This window comes from Octopus bimaculoides, chromosome 13, assembly GCF_001194135.2.
Source record: "Octopus bimaculoides isolate UCB-OBI-ISO-001 chromosome 13, ASM119413v2, whole genome shotgun sequence".
NCBI lineage: Eukaryota > Metazoa > Mollusca > Cephalopoda > Octopoda > Octopodidae > Octopus > Octopus bimaculoides.
In genome coordinates this window covers 32703415-32719090 of record NC_068993.1, presented here as the reverse complement: position 1 = coordinate 32719090, position 15676 = coordinate 32703415, and the positions used below count along the sequence as shown (strand labels likewise).

Sequence of the window (15676 nt, the reverse complement as noted above, 5' to 3'; positions counted from 1 at the left end):
AAAATAATAACGCTGAGGAAGAACCAGTACAAAAAAATTTTTATTTAGTAGAGAAACTAAACTTCCGTCGACCGATTACGAATGATATGATTGGACGGATTTGGTCACGTGATTAACTGATGCATGCTGGGTGCAAGGTATCCTTCCACACACCGATCTGGTTAGTGTTATAAAAGCTAAGTCATTTGACGGTGAGCATTCATTCTGGCTCTGTTTTCTCTGCTTTCAACTTCTTTTTCTCAATAATTTTTTCCTCGCAATTTTAAAAGTAAAGCCCATAACAATTAACAAACAAATACAAGACACACAAACAACAACAGATTTTATTTCTTCGCTCCATAATAATCCTCTGAAACTGATTCACCCCTAACTTAACTATTCTTCTTCAATCTCTCTCAGAGCTCACTAAAACAATAATATTGATGATGTTTCACATCACTCATCGTTGTTCCATTTATAAACACAGAATTCTTCATGCTTTGCCCTTTATTCCACTTCACTCGCCAACTGTATTTGCCTTAACTACTTTTATTTAATTCCATCAAACCCTAATTTATCAATTACTTACCATTTATGTTTTATACTCTCTCAACTTACGAGTTTAGATTGATTTCTGAGGAGAAAACGTTTCTTCCAGCTGATGTTTCTCTGTTTATTGTTGTTTCCCCATCGTTCTTTTTGTCATAACATAACTTTTTTTTTTATTATTTAAAATCATTTCCAACATCAAATATATATATATATATATATATATGCACATATATATATATGACAAACCAGTGCTATTAAATACATTTCCACCAGAGACGATATATATATATACTCACACATACTTGGATTGTTTATCTAAATGTACTTCTCTTAATTCTTTAATCTAAACTTTTGCCAAATCATTAACTAAACTTAGTGAAACTACTGTACACTTGTTTAGCCACGAGTCAGACCCGATCCTGTAGACCATTATAGCTTTTTGCTTTTGTTTATGTCAATGTGCCCAGTATTATATAATATGTCCCATGTCCTTCGCTTTAAAACGTCAGGTTGTGGATTGGTAGGAAGACTTGGTAGCTATTTTTGGCAAATTGATTGTCCATGTACTTCGGCCCCAGGCCAACCCTAAGCCAGTAGACCTATGATTAAAGACAATACAATTGTTATGATCCCGTCTTATTTTTATGCATTGTGTAAATCAGGAGTACACCTCCCGCCTCCTTTTTTAAAGACATTAATAATGGTTCGAGAGTTTGGGTGCTATTTCTAGCAGGTCTAGCTACATAGAGCAGGCATGGGCAACCTTTCTCGAGAAGCGGCTCGCACGAAATGTGGTTCATCATCAGGCAGCAACACTACGAAAATTTCAAAATAATTTTTCATTAGGTGCAACATTCAGAAAGTCCTGCGGGCCGTAGTTTGCTCTAGATTGATATAGAGACTAATCAGTTACCTTGTTTTCTTATTACGATGATGGTCGTGGTTGCAGTGGTGATTAGTAATTTGTTTTGGATCCAACCTTCTTAAAGTTTTTACCTGTTGAATTTTTGAAGTCAACGGTGTCTTGTTTCGAAATCTCAAAACAACAATTTATTTTACAAATGAGCGCGCCAACTTTTGATATGAGTTTTAGCTTCATTTTAAATGTGTCGTGACTAGACAATGAAGTAACATCTCTATCAATGTTTCTTATGACGGGGCGCCCTACCTGGGGGCTCTGACGGTATTTTGGTGGGGCATATGTTGCAAGTGAATAACACTTGCTCGATATATATACATACATTTATACATTTTGATATGTTTCGGTCAAATTGGCCCAGGCCACGTTTAACTTAATAGCATCACCTGATGGAATCTATTAAGTCATTTTAAAGTCAAGTTTTGTGGTATCATAGCTCATTCAAGTTGGTAGTTGTTGACTGAGATGTAGGTGGCTTGTCTGGTATCCCTTGAAGAAATTTGTCCAGGCATCGTTCGAAGGTGATGGGATTTTTTGATTTATTTTAGGATAATATTTAATTTGATAAAGCCTGTTTAGGAAAGGTAACTGTGTTGCAATGTGGTGAGCCTGGATTTTGTAGGAGGTATATGGCACTGGGTCTCAGCCTCGGATGAGTTGTGAACTTAATGTTGAGATCGTTTCGGCAATGCTGGCGGTGTATACTCCACGTTGTGAAACTGATGTAGTGCACACGGTGGCATTAGAGAGAATAGCGTTTTAATGTTTTAAGGGAGGGCCTGATAAATATGGGAACAATGAATTGTATAACTGTTGAACGCTCCAGTTTTAGTGGTGGTGCTCCAACATGGGCACAATCCTTGGAGTCAGGTACACACACACGCACTAACTTTAGGACGCTTTTTTTTGAAAACTGAAGTGTGGTGTGGGAGGAAAAGGGATCGAGAATCTGATGTATTTGGTAACTTTAAGCTACTAGAAATTATAATCAAATCTCTTTCAAATCATATCTTGTCTTATAGAAGGGGTCATGTAGGATTGTGTGGTCTAGATACACTCTAAAAAACAGACTGTATAAGTCACGGCAGGAATACCATTGATCATTGATCTGCTTAGGATTTACTTGATGCTAAGCAACATGTGTCATAATATTTTGTATTCTTGATGTTGTTTTTGCCCCTCTTTAAATTACATATTGAAAAAAGAAAATGCATTTTCTTGGGCATCTTTTTATTTTATGTTTTATCCAGTTGCATCTATCTGTGTGTGTGTGGAGGCATCATCATCGGGGAACACTGATTGGGACTTACTTGTCTAACAGACAATGTTTATCAAATTTTATCCATTAGGTATTTCACGCAATATTCATATTTTGTTGGTTACTGTATTTATATTTATTTAAAATCTTTTTTTTAATTCTTAATACCAATGTATCAATAAATGTCAGGATCGATCTAATGAAGTGGGAGCCTCCATGCAGTTCTGAACCTGCGAGAAAAGCAACGAAATCGCGATCAAATCGCATTCTGCAGTCTTGACAAAAAGGAAGGATATATTGAACAGTATAGTCATTAATATATAGAAAGATGAGATGGTCATAGAACTGCATTGATCTTAGGTCTGCTTGGTCAGGGTTTATCTGGGTCTTTTGTTCGGAATGCCTCTTTTGTTATTGTTCCTGCTTGGCAAGAAATTTTATCTGAGATGAGATGTGGAAGTGAAGATTGTTGTATGAGAGTAGATATAACTGTCTGTCAGCAGCTCTCATCTGTCCTCATGTTCTGAGTTCAAATTCCGCCGTGGTCGACTTTGCCTTTAGTCCTGATGGGGTCGATAAAATAGTACCAGTTGAGCACTGGGATTGATGTAATTGACTTACCCCCTCCGTCAAACCTGCTGGTCTTGTACCAAAATTTGAAACCAATATTTTAGGTTGATGCTACAATCTGAATTAAATCTATGTAAATATGTAATATGGCTTCAGGCAAATGAGAGAAATCACGACCACAACCAACACTACCATTACCAAAACCACTACCACTGATCATCATGGTAGAATTGATAGAATGCCACCATTGTGGAGATGGTTGGCATTATTCTAAAGGAATATGAGTCCGTTGCAGGGGCCAATATCAATGCCGACAAGTCAGTGGGTTTGTGGCTGAGCACCTGGCAGGTCGATGCTGTTGGATGGCATCTTGGGATGTTGGACTGATGGGCCAGTTTAACTGCTCAGGGTCTGGTTCAATCCCTGCCTCCAAGTGGATAAGGTGATGAATAAGGTGGCCAGTCTTACCCAGAAATGGGCAGAGAGGAAGCTGTCCCTGAAAGGTCAGACAGAGGTGGAAAATGACCACATTGCCTTCATTATCAGTTATTACCTGACTATCGTGCCCTACCCTGGTTATACTTGACCAGGCTGGAGCATCTCTTATTTATTTTCTTGTGGAAGGGACATGTTCCAATGGTCAGGTGGTCAGTCTGCTGCCAGCACCCTCTGCTTGGTGGCTTAGGCATGCTGTGGCTTCTGATGTGAAAACACACACTGAGGTTGTGCCACTTGCAATGATTTCTGGACAGTGAGTGTGCTCCATTTGTGGGGTACGACTTTCTGCAGCTCATTTCGACGGAGCTGCAGCCCTGGGTAAGGAAAAGACTGAGATTGGGCGTCTGGCACCTAGAATGTTGTCATGTGCTCACAACCCTCTACCAGTTGGGCAATAGGATTGGTGGAAGTTCTACATTGGCAATATATAGAAGATTATTGGTGGGGACGTGCAAAGATGTACTCGGGGAGACTCTGGGCATTGATAAAAACAAATTGGCTAGTCTGTTCCGAAGGACTTTGCTGTCATGAACTACTATGAACAATTTCCAGCTGTCCTTGACCTGGTAGTGCTACTGAAGGGTACTTCCTGTTTGAGATAAACTCTATAGGCATGGATGTGCTGTCAGATGGGCTTGTCTGAGGTGTGTACAGAGCAACGAAACTGTTTTGCATGCTCTCATTCAATGTTCGGGCATTGCTGACCTGTGCAGTTATGTCAAACAGCTGCTGTTGTGTGGGGGATGGATCCATTTGTTGGTTGAGTTTATAGTGAGGATTGCTCCACTGATTTCCTCTAACCAGGCAGGTAAGGCAGTTTTCCTGCCTGGTGGCAGTGGCAAGCAGGGTTGTCTGGTGGATAAGGCTGAAAGGCATGAGAACAGAGACTTTCCACTTTGGAACTTATTGACTTTTCAAGTTTCACTTGAAAGGGAAAGTGAGGGTGGTGAGGAAGGTGCTGTTCTCAAGTGAATTTATTGGAAAGTGGATGAAAGTTGCAAAAATGGCAAGAGTGGATGGTACCACACTAAATATAGACCTGTGAGTTGGAGAACAGGAATTTGAGAGTGTAATTGTCCTTCGTGTTCAGGGAGATTATGGATGGTGGGGTTCCTCCATTATTCCTAGAGGTTCTCCTGTGTCAGGAGGGCCACATCATTGTCATCATCTCCCCTTTATTTTTTTATCTTATTTTTACTATTGTATGCTATGTATGCCTCCCTACTCCATCTTATTGTATACTGTGGATACTTTCTGTACATTTATATATACATATCATTTTTCTCTCATTTCATTATATGTACATCCCCATACTTAATGTATGTCTTTGTATTGTCCTCATCCTTCGCCCTGGTGGTAAATAAAAAGAAATTATTATTATTATTATTATTATTATTATTTATTATTATTATTATTATTATTATTATTATTATTATTATTATTATTATTATTATTATTATTCAGTAGTCTTATTTTTATAATGTGCTTTTACTCTACTACCGAGTGCAGCTCTGTGTGTGCGCCTTGGGTATGTGCTGTAGTTTGTTGTGACGCTCTTATAGTTACTGTATTGAAAGTGTTTTATGTAGGATGTGTGTGGTACCTAGTAGTGCTATTTTCTGTATGTTATATATATTTGTTAGTCCTGGTGTTTTAGTTATGTATTTGTCTGAATATTTTTTTTTATCATACCTAATGTGTCCACTATGATAGGAATTGTTTCTGTTTTTAGACTCTACATTTGAGTTACCTCTATTTCCAGGTCTTTGTATTTTTTAGAGAAATGTTGTCATCTGTTGATATTGATACATCAATTAGAAAGCATTTTTTTCTTTGATGATATCTGGCCTATTAGCCTTAATTTCTCTATCTGTGTGTATTGGCATATCCCATAGTATTGTTGCTTTCTCATTTTCTGTGACCTTTTCTGGTGTGTGCCTATACCATCTTTTTTCTGTTGTTATTCCATAGTGTTGGCATAGCTTCCAGTGTATATAGGTCCCAGCTCTGTCGTGTCTGTGAATATATTCCTTCTTAGCCAGGACTGGGCAGCCAGAGATAATATGATTTATTGTTTCTTGTCCATCGCCACATATTCTGCAGTTACTTGTTATGTTTCTTTTCATTATATGTCTTTGGTAATTTCTGGTGGGGAGGCTTTGGTCTTGTGCAGCAATTAAAAATCCTTCAATCTCTGCTTTGAGTCCTGAGCTTCTCAGCCATTGTTGGGATTTGGCTTTGTCTATTTCTTTTGCGTTTAGTTTAACCCAGTATTTGCCATGTAGGGGCTTTTCTTGCCATTGTTTTATCATGATCTGTTGCTGTTCCAGTTTTAATTCGGATTTCAGTTGTTTTACAGCTTTTGTTGTTGTTGTTGCTGCTGCTGCTTGTTGTTGTTATTGTTATTATGATTATTATTATTATTATTATTATTATTATTATTATTAATTTTATTGTTATTATTATTATTGTTATTATTGTTATGATTATTATTATTATTATTATTATTATTATTATTATTATTGTTATTATTGTTATTATTATTATTATTATTGTTATTATTGTTATTATTATTATTATTATTATTATTATTATTATTCCTGCAGCAATCTGAACTGATGCATTTACCAGTGGACAATGGACAGTGAAGAAGAACATGATGATCAGACTGATGTCACATCATCAACAATATCCTGCCTCACTGGTTTCCTATTTGGAAACATTGATGAGAAAGGAGAACTTGAAGAGGACTTCTTGGATGAGGTAACCATAACAATGATAACAATATTTATCTAATTTCATATTTCTGGGTGCCACACATGATTGTGTGGTTAAGGAGGATACTTTGCCAACCAAGTGTTTCTAGATTTGATCTTCAATGTTAGCTTCAGCTTGACTATTGCCTTATAAGTGATATTTTGTTGATGAAAATTGCAGAAACTTGTCAGATGTGTGTGTGTGTGTGTGTCCGTGCATGCCTGTGTGCGCATGCGTGTGTGTTTTTGTGTATGTGTGTGTGTAGAAAAATTAGCTTGTATTTAGTTATTGAGTTATATTCATTTGCATGAAGGTGGACTTAGCCACTCAGTAAATAGAGCTAGATAAATTAAGTTGTACTAGACTAAGTAAGAAGGTTGATATTATCATTATTGTTTCATCAGTTTTACATCTGGCAAGGGTTGGGGTTACATTCTGAGGCTGATCCATATACTCTTCCTGATATTAACCCTTACTTTTGTCTTACAACATGTGGAGATACAGTGTGTCTATTCTAAAAACTGTGATACAAATGTTTAATATAACTGACTAAAAAAAAAGAAAATGTGATGCCTCAGCACGAAAGTGATGCTCCAGCATAGCCACAGTCCAAAAATTAAAAGTAATAAAAGAGTGATTTAAACCAACCATATATGGCTCAAATATTCTTCCTCAAACTGGTCAGATCCAGCTTTTCAAGTCTACACTACAATGTTATTCTAAAAATAAGCAATTACATCATTGAAATCACTGCATGATCATTTCAAAATAATGTGAATAAACAAGTATTACTTTTAACAGAAGAATCTGAATGCTAAAGGGTTAATATAATCATTAAATTGTTGATCCCTCATATTGTCTCTTCTCAATCCCAACATCTTTAGCAACAAAATAACAACTAAAATACTTCATTGTCTTCTAGTAACTTGAACCCTCTCCTCCTCGTCCTCGTCCTCGTCCTCGTCCTCCTCATCGTCGTTGTCCTCGTCGTCGTCGTCGTCCTCCTCCTCCTCATCATCATTTTACATCTGGCATGGGCCAGATTGGTTTCTAAAGAAGAGTTTTTCAGTCAGTTACTCTTCCTCTCACCAACCTGTCAACCTCTTAGGTATGTAAGGGCATGGTGTATCTGTTGTAAAACTGAGTTACATATGTACATCATTATTTTCATGTTTGATTTCAAATGTTTTATGAAAATTGTCTATCATTAGCCTTGTCTTCCTAGTGTCACAGTCATTCATTGCTTGTGTCCACAGCTAGAAGCCCTTCCAAATACCAACCTCTTTACTGAATCTAATGGGTGCATTATATTGCGCATCAGCACTAAAGAGGCTATTTTCTGCAACTAAAGTGATTTCACAAATCCACATTTAACAGAGTGCACTGGATGCATTTTATTGTGACACTAGCACTAGAGAAAATTACCATGACCTTAACATGATTGAAGAGTTCTCTTGACCCACATCTCCAATCTCTTTAAACCCTTGCGCATTCAGATTATTCTGTCAAATGTAATGCAAGTTTATTTGTATCGTTTTGAATTAAGTGTGCATTATTTTGTAGCTTTGAGATTTTCATGATGTGATTGTTTATTTTTAGAATGACATTGTAGAGTAGGTGTGAGAGGCTGTATCTTGTCATTTTGAACATAAAACAGCCGGAGTATTTTAGTCAGATATGGTGATTTTAAACACTAAAGGGTTAATCACTTTATAGAGCAGATTGTCAATTTGCTGAATAGTAAGTGAGAGTGGCAAGTCTGTCATCATCATCATCAACATCAACATTTAACATCTGCTTTCCATGCTGGCATGGGTTGGATGGCTTGACAGGAACCGGCAAGGCCAGGGGCTGCACCAGGTTCCATGGTCTGTTTTGGCTTGGTTTCTGCAGCTGGATGTTCTAACTTTGGTAATCAAAGTGTGCTTGAATTTGCAGTGGTTCCTTGGTTGTTTCTAGTTAGTTAACCTTCCTTCGTTAGAACGTTTAATGTCAAGGTAAAACTTTTGTTTCACCTTTATTTTGAGTTTTATTGTAAACCCTTTGTCACTATTATTGCAGTTTTTTCTTCTAATGTCTCATCATCTATTGCTCTTTTGGCAAATAAAGAAATAATCCTTTTTACTATAGGCAGAAGACCTGAAATTTTGGGGGAGGGAGCAAGTCAATTACATTGATCCTGGAGTGTAACTGGTACATATTTCATTGACCCCAAAAGGATAGAAAGCAAAATTGACCTTGGCAGAATTTGAACTCAGAATGTTAGACTGGATGAAATGTCACTAAGCATTTTATCCAGAGTGCTAACAATTCTCCCAGCTCACTGCCTTTATAAATAAAGAAATAATAATTATTATTGTTATTATTATTCCAGCAAGGTTGTTAGCTTTGTCTTTCAGCTTTTCAGGGTCAATAAAATAAAGTATCAGTCAAGTACGATGGTTGATTTCATTTACTTGCACCCTGTCTGCTCCAAATTGCTGGCCTTGGCCTTATGCAAGCTGGCAGAAACATTAGCATGCTCACTCAACTTAGTGGCATTTTGTCCATCTTTACGCTCTGAGTTCAAATGTTGCTGAGGTTGACTTTGACTTTCATCCTTTTGGGGTCAGTGGAATAAGTACCAATTGCACTCTAAGATCAATGTAATCAGCTTACTTCTTCTGAAATTGCTGGCCTTGTGCCAAAATCTGAAATCATTGTTATTATTATTATTATTATTATTATTATTATTACTTTTAATCTGCATGTTTGTTACAATCACTTGCCAAGTCACACCCAGCGTCCTAGAGCAAGTGAAGGATAAGAGATGTAACAGTATGACTGAAAGCTTGGGGTGGGGAAGTGGCAGGAACAGTAGCAAAATATGTTCATGTAATACAACACAGTCATTTAAATGGATAGGGTTTTTCTATGGATATGGGCAGTACTTGTCAGCACAATCTTTTGGATTTCTCTGGGACATGGTTCTCCTGGGATCTTATCTAGATGTTTCTGATATCCCTTTTTTTATCATACCTTGGGCACCCACAATAACAGGAACAGTTCTCACTTTAAGATGCCACATCTTTTGTATTTCAATTTCCAGGTCCTTATATTTACTTAATTTGTCAAATTCCTTTCAATATATTTTTATCAGTGGGAACACTTACATCTATTAATCTACAAGTATTTTCTTTCCTGTCTTTAATAATTATGCCCGATCGATTAGCCTGGGTCATTCTGTCAGTGTTGACTGGAAACTCCCAGAGGATAGTGACATTTTTACCTTCAACGACTGTCTCAAGATGATGTTCATACCAGCAAGCAGGAGTGCCGATTTTGTAGTGTTTACATATTTTCCAATGTAAATATTGTCCTACATTTTCGTGACAATCCTTGTATTTGTTTGGTGTCAGCACCAAACCTGAGACAAGATGGTCTATTGTTTTGTCGAATGTGTCACAGAATCTGCATTTAAGGTCAGAATCGTTTTTATTATTATTATTATTATTATTATTATTATCATTATTATCTGTTTTAGGAATCCAAGAAGCACCTCAATTCTTTAAGCTCACTCAGTCGGTTTGAATCAATGGTTAAAGAGATTACCGATGATCCAACAGCTGAACAAACTGTTGAAAGAGATGATGGATCATTTGAAAGTAAGTTGCGGATATTTTAATTCCAACCATTTCATTTTTGTTACTACTCTTACTTGGAGAAATACTTCAACTATTTGCTGTTTTAAAACAAAAATTTGGTACATCTTGGGAAATGTTCATAAAAGTGTCTAATTCTGTATGAGAAAGGCTCAGCAATATTTACAGATCCAAGTATTGCTATTTTCTAGCATGTACCTATGGCTATCGTCATTAGTAATCTGTTACTGTCTCAATATAGGCAGACGGTCAGCATTGACATTATTTTTGGGAGTATGTAGTTGGGTGAGGTCTGTATGGATCACAAAGCAGTTCTGAAGGTGTGACCTGTAATGTGTACTGAGAGAAAGATTTTACAACTGGTCATTCAGTGAAGGTCATTTAAGTGCTTTCTGCCCCAAATTGCTGGAGAAACTAAAACCAGGAAAAGAAGAAAAAACTCATATGATGGCAGATCATTAATGCAGCTGTTTCTAGGACACCGCCAAATGCAGCTCTAGAAACATCAAAGAGATTGTTTCATCCCTAGTTCCAAGAGTTGACCAGAATACCAAAGTACTCCACTTACCAGCCATAACCATTAGCAACAAAGAAGAAACTGAAAGTGAGTAGCGGTAGCAGAATGGTAGTGTCAGTGAGAAAGGCAAGAGATGGAAAAAATCCTCCCCGCTTCAAAAAACACTCTCCAAGCAAATAAATTGTGTAAGAAGAATCCCCCTCCCCTCCATGTCACATTGAAATTCACAGTTGGTTGCACAACAATTGAAAAGCTGATGGACTACATAATGCAGCTATATGATTATCTTAGGATAAATCCAATACAGATTTCTGAGTAGATGAGCTTCATTCAGATGGAAAACACTAGACATTATTGGCAACTGGGGAACCATAATATAAAGGAGTTTACATAAACCATTACCTGGACATAGGTCTTTTCTTAGCCATTCAGACTTTAAAATCGCCCTTAGGCATTTTGGACCAAGCCATTATATTGATGTTGAGGCCAGACGAAAAAATTGGGTGAAGGAAAAGATCACAGCTGTGGGTAGCTCTAATCTGACCCAGGTGGAGGATTCTCACCCTTTAATATGTGTGTGCAGAGGGGATGGTTATCCAAATGATGTTTCATATAAACTATTGTGTTTTATGTAATCGAATAATTATTCTGTGTTTTTAATTTATATTGGATTTTTAAAAAATGTTTATTGTATAATATCCTTAGCCCACCTTTCTTTTTGATGTAACTTTGTTTTACCCTTCCTTAAACATTTTTGTAACCTCTTATATAAGATTTTATTTGTATGTATAGGCTCTTCTGGCCTATATGTACAAAATATAGAAAGTACTAAAGACCACAAGTCTTTAGTCTGATCAATAAGTATCTGGACTGTTGCCATAGTAACGAAGCTAAAGCATGCAGAATGAAGCCACTTGGTACACATTGACCTTTAACTCTGCTGTGCATGAAGAACTAAGTTTTAACATTCTACCCCACTTCTGCTGTTTACATCAGTGCTTGGAAGGAAGGTGTGTAGCGTGTGATTATCGCAGTGACCATGATAGAGAAAGCTGTCATGGCAATACTTATTCAGAGATCTACACAAAGTTGCAGAAAGTGTATGGAGAGCAGTTTATGAGCCACACACAAGTGTACGAGCGGTTCAGACGTTTCCAAGATGGCTGAAAAAAATGTTGATATTAACGAACGTTCTGGGAAACTCACAGCCAGCAGAACTGAGAAAAATATCACAGATGTGCATGCAGCTGTAAGGAGAAATCATCGAATCACCATCTGTGAGTTATCAGAGGGTGTGCAGATTAGTTATGGTTCAGTCCATTATCACTGAAGGTTTGGGTATGAGATGCGTGTCTGCCAAATTTGTGCCAAAATTGCTTTCAGCTGACCAGAAAGACACTCGGGTTTCAGTTGCCCAAGATCTTGATTGTGTCAAGAATGATGAAATCTTTTTGAAAACTTTCCGTAGGCCTCTGAGCAGGTATCGCCAAGCTTTTGGCAAAATTTGATGCATATTCTCTGCTCAACATTCTCTGTCATGGTGCATGCGATGATCACACACTACACACCTTTCTTCCAAGTACTGCTGTAAACAGTGGAAGTGAGCTAGAACGTTCAAATTTAGTACGCATGCATGGCAGAGTTCAAGGTCAATCTGTACCAAGCAGCTTCACTCTGTGTGCTTTAGGTTCATTACTATAGCAACAGTCTGGATACTCATTGATCAGACCATGTAATAACAGTTTGTAAATATTTACAAGACTCTACCCCAGGAGATAAAAGGCCCTTCAAGGTTCAACTTATTCAGAAAATGCTTTCAGAATAATTTTGGGGTACCTGTTTCCAATATAATGAGTAGTAGATAGGCAGATTAATGAGGTGCTCTGACCCAACCCAGTTGGTGGGTTCTTACCTATCTATGACTGGATTACTCTAAATGTTTTCCATGTTCTCAAATGATATCTTTTCATATTTATTGTCTCTTTTTATATAATTATTTATTCTGTGTATTTAATTTACATCAAATTTTTAACATGTCTAATTATTTATTGCATAATGTCTCAGCTCCTTCCCTTGTTTTATATAACCCTGCTTTGTCTGCCCTCACATGTTTTTAGCCACTATCTCTGTCTGTATGAGTCCTTGATGGCAAATAAAGTATTGATTGACAGAATCATTAAAAAGTAGAAAAATTGTCCTATGTTTGTTCTGACTGCTGAGGTCAACTTTATCTTGCAACCTTTCAAGGTTTCAAGGTTGATAAAATGCCAGTTAAAATACTGGAGTCAATTATATCTACTCACCCACCACTCAAAATTACTAGCCTTGTGTCTAAATCAGAAACCGTCATCATCATCATCATCGTCATCGTCATCGTCATCATCATCATCATCATCATGTAACTTATATCTTAGAAAATATATCCAAAAGAATTCATGATTGACAAATGCATTCTATTGATTTTTGTCTTTTGTCCTTCTGTTGTTGTTGACAAAATTAAAATCCCAGATATATCCTAGGGATTGATTCAATTGACTTTGACCCTTCCCTTATAAATTTATTTCTGTTTGTCATGTACCAATCTAAGTTATTGTTATTTCTTGTCTTCTTTAGATTATGACAAGAAAGATGCAAATGCTGTTGATTTTTCTGACATCAGTGAAGTTGTTGAAGAAGAAGAGGAAGAAGGAACAAAGACAAATGAGGCAATAGAGAATTTACATGGGCTTCAGAATAGTAAGTATTACTATACTTCATCACCATCATCATTATCATTTAACGTCTGTTTTCCATGCTGGCATGGGTTGGACGGTTTGATTGGGGTCTGGGAAGTCAGGAGGCTGCACCAGGCTCCAGTCTGATCTGGCAGTGTTTCTACAGCTGGATGCCCTTCCTAATGCCAACCACTCTGAGAGTGTAGTGGGTGCTTTTTACTTGTCACTGGCACAGGGGCCAGAGGGGGCTGGCATCGACCACATTTTGATGGTGCTTTTATGTGCCACTGGCATGGGAGCCAGAGGGGGTTGACACCGACCATGTTTGGACGATGCTTTTATGTGTCACTAGCACGGGAGCCTGTCAGGGTGGAGCTGGCATCAGCTATGTTCAGAATGGTGCTTTTTACGTGCCACCAGCTCAGCAGCCAGTCGGGGTGAGGGGGATGACATCAACCATGTTTGGATGGTACCTTTTACATGCCACTGGCACGGGAGCCAGACAAGCATCAGCCACAACTCCAATTTCCATTTGATTGTAGTTTGATTTGATTTTGATGTTGATGTACTTGACTCAATCGGTCTCCTCGAGCACAGCATGTCACCCTGATCCAAAGGTACTTTTTGAGTGGGGTGAGGTGGGGTGGTTATGCGACACTGGTGTAGGCTACAGCTGTGATCTCACTTTAATTTGTCCATTCTGTGGGTTGATTAAGAAAGACCTTTGACTCCTTTCACTTGCATTAAATGACAGTTTCATGGGATTGAAACATATTTTGATAAGTGTGGCAGCACAACTGAATCCAGAGATCTGATCTTTTGATGTCAAGAAGTAGATGATGATGATGATTATCATCATCATCATTTAATGCCCATTTTCCATGTTCACATGGATTAGGTGGTTTGACTGGAGCTGGTAAGCCAGAGAGCTATGCCAGTCTGCTTTGGTCTGGTTTCTACAGCTGGATGCCCTTGCTGATGCCAACCACTTTACAGAGTGTACTGGGTGTCTTTTATGTGTCACCAGCAAGGGTGCCTTCTACATGTTACCAGTACAGGTGCCCTTTTACTTGTCACTGGCACAGTGTCTTTTATGTGTCACTAGCACAGGTGCCTTTTATTTGTCACTGGCAATTGGCCATGACCACAAATTCACTTGGCCATGACCACAAATTCGCATGACATGTCATTTCGTAGAATTAGCACTTTATTTACTCTGCTAATGTTTTGCTGTCAATGTTGCACTTCCCTGTATCACAGGTTTCAACTTGACTGTACCATATATACAAACTATGCCGTTTAAATCCTGAGCAGTGCCGGGTATGTCTGCTAGTATCCAGTATATATATATATATATATATATATATATATATATACTGGAGAGAGAGAAGGAGACACACTAACTGCTGTAACAATGTAACAAATTTAGGCTGTCATGATTTGCCATCTCTTCTGATCATCACAGTTATATGTTAATTAATCAGTTAATCATTTTCTTTTTAAGATTCCAATGAAGTCCCAAAAGACAGAAGACTGATGCCACCTCCATCTTGGATACCAACCAATGCTGGTCCTGGAGGGGATCTTGAAGATTCTCAGCCTCCACTAGAGAGGCCTAAATTTGATGAACCTGACTTGTCTGCTGATAATGTTGCCAATAGATCTCAAACAGACAGCATTAACGATACCACATCACAAATTACTAGTCCAGTTACTCTTCCAAAAACAGAACCTCCATCTCAGACAACCAGTGCCAGCAGTGAAGAGAATGAACCCAAAAAGAAATTGAATACTCCGCTAGCTTCCATGTTGCCAAAAGAACTGGAAAGCGTTGATGTGACGCAGTTGTTTCCCAAGTTTAGACCAGGAAAGGTATGTTATATATTATTTCTTTATTTTTATTTAAAGAAATATATTTCAATTATTTACCAATTTAAATCTGAAACAGATGTGTGTGTTTGTGTGTCTATGAGTTTTTTACTGTTTGTTTGCTGTTTCTCACACATATATGTATCTATGTATATATGTGTCTATATTCTTGTAGGTCCTGCGATTTTCTCGACTCTTTCGTCCAGTACATACCACACATGTTTGGCGCAAGAAACGGAAAAAGAAAAGTCCGGAAGAAGAGAAAGAAAGCGTTGTTAAGAAACTGAAAATGTCTTCTGATGAAGAAAGTGATGAAGTGCAGATAGATTTTGATTATGGTAGAACTCCTACAGCTGAGGAATGTTTAACAGACGATGATGTAAGTCAGCTTGTGGCTCTTTT

General features: G+C 37.7%; 1 protein-coding gene across 3 annotated transcripts in view; it reads left to right on the top strand.

The window, feature by feature from the left end:
• The first annotated feature begins 86 nt into the window (after positions 1–86).
• LOC106877877 (transcription initiation factor TFIID subunit 1) overlaps positions 87–15676 on the top strand; it is a 93401-nt gene continuing 77811 nt past the window's right edge. For 2 of the 3 annotated variants that reach the window (XM_014926919.2, XM_014926917.2), the window contains exons 1-6: positions 87–191; positions 6383–6539; positions 10057–10177; positions 13305–13427; positions 14910–15277; positions 15450–15653. In XM_014926919.2, the coding sequence (XP_014782405.1) occupies positions 6414–6539; positions 10057–10177; positions 13305–13427; positions 14910–15277; positions 15450–15653 (942 nt within the window). In that variant the 5' untranslated portion in view covers positions 87–191; positions 6383–6413. Of the gene's footprint in view, positions 192–2700; positions 2800–6382; positions 6540–10056; positions 10178–13304; positions 13428–14909; positions 15278–15449; positions 15654–15676 lie in introns of all 3 variants that reach the window. The other variant, XM_014926918.2, reaches the window with a different exon arrangement.